The following is a 9,691-nucleotide window of genomic DNA, read 5'->3' on the forward strand; positions in this document are numbered from 1 at the left end:
CCGAACCAATACACATTTCGTTCCTACTACTGGTAACACCACCAAACCAAACCAATACACATTTGTTTTTATCTGTATGGTCCCTCCTCCTTATTCCTTCTTAGCTGTATGGTCCCTCCTCCTTTTGTCGTTTTCTTCACCTTATTAGTCATCATCATTCATCTTAATATAAACCCTTTCTCTCTCTTCTTCTTCTCTACTTCATATACTATAACTGTTATTGCTATTTTTTCCTCTTCTATCTGTGGAAAAAAGAAGAAATAATAACCGTTTTAGAATGCCGGCGTGGTGGAGTAGAAAGTCATCAAAGAACAAACAAGAGCGTGACGGTAACGATAATGATGAAGAGGATGGAGAAGAACAATCACGCAGCGGCGTTCTTCAGTTCAATTTCATGAAATCGCCGATCAACGCGATTAGGAACGGTGATAGTAAGAAGAATAAGGTGAAGAAACAGGAACCGGAACACCCACCCCTGGGATATCCGGTTCAGTAAAATTGAAAAAAAAAAGAACCGGAACACCCACCCCTGGGTTATCCGGTTCAGTAAAATTGAAAAAAAAATAAAAAAGAAAAGTTAAAAAGGACAAAATTGAGATTTTTTTAAAATTGTAGGGGTATTGGGATAAATGTAGGGGTACGGGGTATAATTTTCTTGTTTGGCCCGATTTATCGTACTTGGATGTAGCAGGTGAAATTCAATACTTTTGGATTAATTTTTGTAATAGCATAATAGATCCTATTAGGTGTAGATTTAAAAAAAAATATATTGATTTTGATATAAATAATTTAAATTTTATTTTTAGAAATATATAAAAAAAATAAGTAAAATGTTTATTTAACTTATAAGAAGGTTTTTCAAAATAAAAACTTATAAAAAGTTGTATTTCTCTCTTTCCATTTTAGAATTATTTTTTTCAAAAACTAATCAAAACTTTTATTTATTTTTAATATAAAAATATTCTTTTCAAAAATTATTACACACAATTATATATATATATATATATATATATATATATATATATATATATATATATATATATATATATATATATATATATATATATATATATATATATATAACAAATACATTCTGAGGGGCAGTTTCTTTTGGTTTTTTTAAAAAATATTTTATAGTGTTACATAATTTTGTGAAAAAAAAATTTACAAAGAATTTTTTTATAAAGATTTCAAATGAAAATTTTGGTTAAGTAGTTATTCTTAAAATGTGATTTTAGGTATTTCATCTATTTATGGGAAAAAAATTGAATATCAAAATTTCAAAAAATAACTTAATTTTGAAGCTATTTCAAATAGATTTTCATAAAAATCATTTTTGAAATACAACTTTTTGAAAAAATTGCGATTTTGATTAAGTTTTGGTTTTCAATAATGTATGTTTATGTTATAGGATGTCAAAATTAGTGTTTTATTTTAGAAAAACGAATATAAAAAATTGTAATATTTTAAAAAACGGTTTTGAAAAATCTATTTTCAAATATACAAAGAAAAAAATCCATTTTTTAAAGCTGAAACGAACGGGCTCTAGGTCTAACTAGATTTGATTCAACCAAATGAAAAAAGTTTTAAAAACTTCAACGACTAAAAACTCTACAGAACGTTAGATTAGATTATCACTAAATGATGGTGTCACTACTGTGATCGAGGACGTCATCTTCCTAATTATGGGTCAGTTTGTTTCAGCTTTTAAAAAAATAGATTTTTTCTTTGGATTTTTTAAAATAGATTTTCCAAAATCATTTTTAAAATATTATATATTTTTTTATATTCGTGTTTTATAAAATGAAACACTTATTAAGACATCCTATAACATAAACATACATTATTGAAGACCAAAATTTAGTCAAAATCGTAGAAACATGTTATAAAAAATTGGTAAAAACACTACATGAATGTTCACACATTTTTAATCCTAAAATACCTTTCATTTTCAATAGTCACTTACATGAGCGTCAAGGTGTTGGCTGATATTGTAACGACCTGATTTTTATTTCCTTATTTAATTATTGAGGGACATCGTGTTATGGATTATGCAAAGGTTGAAGTGACATGTTTCAAGTGTGGCAAGGCGGGTCACAAGGCTAATAAGTGTGGAGTTGGTTCAAATGTGACTTGTTACAACTGTGGTGAGCAAGAGCACATTAGTACCAAGTGTGACAAACCGAAGAAGGAGCAAGTGAAAGGGAAAGTGTTTGCATTGCCTGGTGCTGAGACCATTGCTGATGATAGGCTAATATGAGGCACGTGCTTTATTAATGGTACACCTTTAGTTGCTATTATTGATACTGGTGTAACGTATTCTTTCATTTCTTTGGATTGTGCTTTGAGGTTAAATCTTGTGTTGTCTGATATGCGTAGAAGTATGGTTATTGATACACCTGCTATGGGTTTTGTTTCTACTTCTTTTGTGTGTTCGAATTCTCCATTGAGTATCTTTGGTAGAGATTTCAGAATTGAATTAGTTTTTCTTGCGTTAGAGCAACTTGATATGATTTTGGGTATGAACTGGTTGGAGTTTAATTGTGTCTATATCAACTGTTTTGACAAGAAAATTATTTTTCCTGAAACAGATGTTAAGGAAGATATAAGTGATTTACCGCCGGAATGTGAAGTGGAGTTTTCGATTGATTTAGTTCCTGAAACTAGTCCTGTTTCAATGGCTCCATATCGGATGTCTGCTTCTGAGTTGAAAGATTTGAAGAGTCAACTTGAGGATTTACTTGAGAAGAAGTTTATTCGTCCGAGTGTGACACCGTGGGGTGCGCCTGTTTTGTTGGTTAAGAAGAAGGAAGGTTCTATGAGACTTTGTGTTGATTATAGACAACTGAACAAAGTGACAATTAAGAACAAGTATCCACATCCGAGGATTGATGATTTGATGGATCAATTGGTTGGAGCTTGTGTGTTTATCAAGATTGATTTGAGATCTGGGTATCATCAGATTTGTGTGAAGGCGGAGGATATTCAGAAAACTGCTTTTAGAACAAGGTATGGACACTATGAGTATTCTATTATGCCTTTCGGTGTGACTAATGCACCTGGTGTATTCATGGAGTATATGAATAGATTTTTCATGAATATCTTGATAAGTTTGTGATTGTGTTTATCGATGATATTTTGATCTATTCCAAGAGTGAAGACGATCATGCTGAGCATTTGAGGATTGTTTTATCTGTGCTGAAAAAGATGAAGCTGTTTGCGAAACTTTCTAAGTGCGAATTTTGGTTGAAGGAAGTGAGTTTCCTTGGTCATGTGATTTTGGGTGGAGGTATTTCGGTTGATCCGTCAAAGATTGAGGCTGTATCTCAATGGGAAACTCCGAAATCTGTTTCTGAGATTAGAAGTTTTCTTGGTTTGACCGGTTATTATAGGAAGTTCATTGAGGGATTTTTTAAGCTATCTTTGTCGTTGATGCAATTGACTAGGAAGGGTCAAGCTTTTATTTGGACTTCACAATGTGAAGCTAATTTCCAAGAGCTTAAGAGAAGATTGACAACCGCTCCTATTTTGATTTTGCCGGATCCGTTGGAACCGTTTATTGTGTATTGTGATGCTTCTTTGATGAGTTTGGGAGGTGTGTTGATGTAGAAAGGACAAGTGGTAGCTTATGCTTCAAGGCAACTTAAAATTCATGAGAGGAGTTATCCGATGCATGATTTAGAGTTGGTCATCATTGTGTTTGTTTTGAAACTTTGGAGGCATTATTTGCTTGGGTCGAGATTTGATGTGTATAGTGATCACAAGAGTTTGAAGTATTTGTTTGATCATAAAGAGTTGAATATGAGGCAAAGAAGATGGATGGAATTCTTGAAAGACTATGATTTTGGCTTGAATTACCATCCTGGAAAAGCTAATGTTGTAGCAGATGCATTGAGTAGAAATCATTGCATACGTCTATGTTGATGATTTGAGAATTGGAATTGTTGAAACAATTTTACGATTTGAATTTGGTTTGCGAAGAGACGTCTTCATGTGTTAAGATTGATATGTTGAAGCTTACTTGTTGTATTCTTGATGAGATTCGAGAAGGTCAGAAATTAGATTTGAAATTGGTTGACAAGATGACATTGATTAATCAAAGAAAGGGCGGTGATTTTCGGATTGATGAGAATGGTGTCATGAGATGTCATGATCGCGTTTGTATTCCTGATGTTTCATATTTAAAGAAGAGGATTTTGGATGAAGGGCATCGAAGTGGTTTGAGTATTCATCCTGGAGCTACTAAAATGCATCAAGATTTGAGGAAGTTATTTTGGTGGCAAGGTACAAAGAAGGATATAGCAGAATTAGTGTATTCTTGTTTGATTTGTCAGAAGTCCAAGATTGAACATCAGAAACCGTCTGGTTTGATGCAACCGTTATCCATTCCTGAGTGGAAGTGGGATAGCATTTCTATGGATTTTGTTTCAGGTTTGCCGAGAACGTCGAGTAATTGTAAAGCGATTTGGGTTATTGGGGATAGATTGACGAAATCTGCTCACTTTATTCTAACGAGGATGGATTATCTGATAGAGAGACTTGCAAAGTTGTACATTGAGAAGATTGTGAGTTTGCATGGTATTCTGTCGAGTATTGTTTCGTATAGAGATTCACGGTTTACTTCTAGATTTTGGGAAGGTTTGCAAAGTGCTTTGGGTACTAAGTTGCGTTTGAGTTCGGCTTATCATCCACAAACTGATGGTCAGACTGAGAGGACGATTCAGTCGCTTGAGGATCTTTTGAGGGCTTGTGTTTTGGAACAAGGAGGAGCTTGGGATAGCTATTTGCCGTTGATTGAGTTCACGTATAATAACAGTTTCCATTCTAGTATTGGAATGGAACCTTTTAAAACTTTGTATGGTCGAAGGTGTAGGACTCCTTTATGTTGGTATGAACCTGGAGAGAGTGTTGTGGTTGGACCTGAGATTGTTCAAGAGACTCCTGATAAGATTAAGTTAATTAGAGAAAAGATGAAGATTTCTCATAGTCGTCAGAAGAGTTACCCTGATAAGAGGAGGAAAGCACTTGAGTTTGAAAAGGATGATCATGTGTTTTTTAGAGTTACTCTAGTAACGGGTGTTGGTAGAGTTTTGAAGTCGCGTACGTTGATGCTGCATTTTATTGGTCCGTATCAGATTACCGGGAGGGTAGGTGAGGTGGCATATTGGATCGCATTACCGCCGTCACTATCTAACCTTCATGATGTGTTTCACGTGTCTTAGGTTAGGAGATACATTGCGGATCCTTCGCATGTTGTCAAATTAGATGATGTTAGGGTTAAAGATAATTTAACCGTGGAGTCATTAACTATGCAGATAGAAGATAGAGAGGTGAAACAACTCCAAGGTAAAGAGATCGCTTTGGTGAAGGTCGTTTGGGGTGGACCGGCTGGAGGAAATGTGACGTGGGAGCTAGAGAGAAAGATGAAAGATTCTTATCCTGATTTGTTTGCTTAAGGTAAATTTTCAAGGACGAAAATATTTTAAGTGGGTGAGAGTTTTAACGACCCGATTTTTATTTCCTTATTTAATTATTAGGTGTTTATGTCATTAATTATTATTTGTGTGATAATTAATTTTTGTTATGTTTTGGTGATTAATTGAATATGTGTGTGTTATTTAATTAATTAAGTGAGTATGTGAATACTAGTATATATCTAGTAATGGGCTTAATTAATTAGAATATAGAATTAGGTGGGTTAAGCCCAATATGTTAAAATGAGTTAGTAAGGAAAACTAGGATTTTAGAGACATAACAATTTTTGGGGAAAAAGAAAGAAAAGAGGCTAGAGAGAAAGAGAATAGAAGAAAGAAGAGAAAAGAGAGGAAATTGAAGATTCTTGAAGAAGAAGGACTAGAGACTCAAGGTAAGGGTGTGAATCCAAGTGATTATAGGTAGATATATTTGGGTAATGTACGTGGGGTTAGAAAATGCATGATTTTAGGTTGGGAGATTACTATTTCATGAGTTTTGTTGTGGAATTGGTATAATAATCCATAAATTGTGTGAAATCTAACTTGATATAATGATTCTATGTATGACTCTATAAATGGGTATGAAGATAGCATATGATTTGATAGAATCCATGAATTTGATTTATGAGTTATGTTTTGATGTTTATCATTGACTATATGTATTATATATGTGATATAAACATGAAATTCGTGATGAAATCTGAACTGGAACTGATTTTGGATGAAATGGGTTTGCTATCAACGCAACAACATTTCTGAAGAATTTGCAGAGGACGCGTCGCGAGGTGTAGCGCGCTGTTGAAAGCACGCATCCCCATTTTACAAAAGGTAGTGCGCGTCGCGCAGGCCCTGTGGCGCGTAACGCAAATGTGCTGGTAGTGAAATATTCCTATTTTTCTTGAATTGACTTGGGAACTTGCATGCTATTGATTGATGAATAATTATCGTGAGTTTTGATTAATTATTTGACATGTATTGGATGGTATATGGTTGAATTTATATGATAAACATGATATTTGAAATATGCATGTGTTATGATGTGAATTGATGAATAATTATGCAATATATGTTATGCTATGCTTGAATACATGTGATTGAATTGTGGCGTGCTAATTGATGTATTGTTTGGGATTGAAGTCTTGTTTTGAATGTTGTGCAATGTTGGGAGAGATGTGATTATGTAGTTTAAGAGGTTGAGAACGTCTTATTTGCATAAGTCTTGTTTGTTGAACATTTACACTAGCATGAGTCTTTGAAAGAGGCAATGTCGGGTAATCTTGTGAAGATTATTTGCTTGTCCCAAACCTAACGCCGAATGGGATTTGAAAGCTTAACACTAAATGGAGCTTTAGAGGTGGTTATCTAGTCTAAGAGATGGACAATCGGCTTTCCAGAAATGATAACGGAGGGATCCACATGCATATCGCTAGAGTCACACTTGAGTCGAATGTGTCAGTGTGAATTGTTAATGTTGTGTGATTTATGTGATATGATTGTGTTGATATGATGTTGGTTGATATGCATTTATATGGGTGTTGTGATTGGTATTTTATACTTGAATTGTGTTTCATAATAGTATACAATTGAGGATTGTGGTAATTGAATATAATTGCTTGAATTGTGGAGCTATTGCGTATGAGATAAACATGTGAATTTTGATATATTATATATGATGCATGTTTATGCGAAGAATGATGAATTCTAGGAATGTATTCTTATTGCGTTTTACATTTCCCATTATTATGTTTATTTATAATGATTTGAATTCTCACTCTTCTGTTTGAATGATGTTCATTGCGATATCGCGTAGGTTCCGAAGAGTAGTGGTGCTTAGGAGGAGGCTTAACTTGGAGTTTTAGATCTCCTTAGCGTGTTTTGACTAGGTAGTCATATTGTGCTCTTGTCATATGTAACACATGGGATTTGGGTTTATTTTTATTACCTATGTTTTGATATTATGAGATATTGTTTTACTCATACGTATTTCCTATTTAGATATGATATATTGTTGATGAGTGGCCTTTGAGCCGAGATGTTGAGATATGGTGAATGATGTATGAGAATCATTCGATTTTACCATTTTATTTAATGAAATGATTATTCCGCTTGTGGCTTGCATGTTGTTTAATTCCGTGTTACTTGGAGATGATCATTGTATGTTTAAGTGTTATTTTTGGTTTAAAATGTGTGTAACGCCCTCATGTGGTGCATGCTTGTTACTCTGATATGTGCAAATGTATGCCTTGTTTAGTAGTATTTTTTTGGGGGTTATATGTCCATCTTTTAACAGTTGCCCATGGTGGGAGGTTATAGGTCCCATATAAAAACACTACATGAATTGGTAAAAACACTACATGAATGTACACACATTTTTAATCCTAAAATACCTCTCATTTTCAATAGTCACTTACATGAGCGTCTGGGTGTTGGCCGATACCCCCCACCCCGAAGGTGCACCAAGGAGCATCAGTCCCCCAACACCGGTGATCACAAAATTCTCATCCTCTCATTTGCATCTTGAAAACGTCCCATTACCTCCTCCAAACCCGCAAGGAAACAACAACACATTACCAACTTTGGTTCCCTTGACTCTTGTAGCTAAAGACAACACAAACATTTTGTTGATGGTGAAGTTCCATTGTCTCTACCTTTTGGATTTATTTTTATTTCTTATCTTTTAGATTTTGGTTTTGTTTATAGTGTTATTGAGTCTCTTCACTGATTATGCGTCTCAGGGTTAATTGTCAAATACGTTTTACCATGCATGATCAAAGTGTTTGGTTATAGTTTAAGTAATATGATTCAAGTCAATTTGTTGAGTTTTTGGATCAAGAACTATTTTTTAGAATGGTTTAAGTCATGACAATATTAAAATTTCAAAACACTTTACATTTTGCAAAATTGAGATTCTAGATGTGTGATTTGAATCACACTATTATATGAATGCTCAGGGACTGATTTCATGTTTCCACGATTCAAATCATAACATCCATGATTGAAATCACGACATTTTTAATTTGAATCACAGACTACCTGATTCAAATCATACAGAACTGCAATTTCCATGGTTTTGCTTCTATAACCCTGGGTAAAATCACATATTTTCTTGACTTGAATCATGTGATTCGAACCACTTAATGTGTGACTTCAATCACACAAATGAGTTCTAATATGTTCTTGGCTTTTGATTCAGATCACGTGATCTTTTTTCTCGAACTCTACCACTTACCTATGAAAGCACTAATAGAACTGAAGCAAGCTCCTAGAGCTTGGTATAACCACCTAAGTAAATTCTTACTTGAAAACAAGTTCTAGATAGGACAAGTTTATAAAACTCTTTTTATTAAGAAAAACGAGCATGACATCTTATTAATTCAAATTTATGTCGATGATATTATCTTTAGTGCTACTAATGAATCCTTGTGCAAGAAATTTTCTAAAATCATAAAGAATGAGTTTGAAATGTCAAAGATCTTGTTTCAATACCCCTAACAAAATGGGATGGCAAAATGTAAGGATCTTCATTTGTTTGATGTAATGTATGCCTTACTTTTTTAAGTTTATGTACCCTCCTAGATTTCGATGGACACTCTTTCCACAATTTTTTTCTTGATAAATCATTTTCCATCTACTTCCCAGCCTAATTATAGTTCTTTACATACTTTTTGTGTGTGTACGTGTGTACGTGCGCGCTCCCGTGTGTGTGCATTGTTCACCTATCTTAGTTTAAAGACATAAGTTTGGAGTAGAGTCTATTTGGACTTTGATTGGAAAAAAATAGATAATTGATAAATTACACTATAGCTGATAAACTTATAACTGATAGTTATATGCTAGATAATGTGTTGTATAAAATAAGCTAGGCGATTCAGATTATAATGTTTTAAAAAACTGGTGGTTGAACTAACTTATAAATGTTAAATCAATTAAAATATATGTTACCTAAATATTTATTTTTCAACGAAGATAATATGGATAAAATTGAGAGAAAGAAAATGATAAGTTTTAAGCTATAAGCTACCCGAATTACCTTATCATAAAAAAGTTATAAGTTAGTAAAAATAAGCAATAATCTCGTGAGAAAATAACTGTCACCAAACATGTATGATTTAACATATAAACTTATATAAGCTATAAGGCATAAATTGTAAGCTTAAAATATGGTTATTTTTCCAAATAAAACCTTATTGTGCATTTATGAAGTATAAACATTTTTA

The 9,691-nt window shown here is 33.4% G+C and overlaps 1 protein-coding gene across 1 annotated transcript; it reads left to right on the forward strand.

The window, feature by feature from the left end:
- Nucleotides 1–277: 277 nt before the first annotated feature.
- On the forward strand, nt 278–5,456 carry LOC131640290 (uncharacterized). Its single transcript, XM_058910698.1, has 2 exons — nt 278–445; nt 5,223–5,456. The coding sequence occupies exons 1-2, from the start codon at nt 278–280 to the stop codon at nt 5,454–5,456; spliced, it is 402 nt and encodes a 133-aa protein (XP_058766681.1).
- The last annotated feature ends 4,235 nt before the right edge of the window (nt 5,457–9,691 follow it).

Source organism: Vicia villosa, unplaced genomic scaffold (genome assembly GCF_029867415.1).
Source record: "Vicia villosa cultivar HV-30 ecotype Madison, WI unplaced genomic scaffold, Vvil1.0 ctg.003032F_1_1, whole genome shotgun sequence".
Taxonomy (NCBI): Eukaryota; Viridiplantae; Streptophyta; class Magnoliopsida; order Fabales; family Fabaceae; genus Vicia; species Vicia villosa.

Excerpts from the sequence above, each read along its gene's own strand:
- LOC131640290 (XM_058910698.1), top strand. The coding sequence starts at position 278 with ATGCCGGCGTGGTGGAGTAGAAAGTCATCAAAGAACAAACAAGAGCGT. Across the intron at positions 446-5,222 it reads GTGATAGTAAGAAGAATAAG|GTTAGGAGATACATTGCGGA; the intron begins GTGAAGAAACAG and ends CACGTGTCTTAG.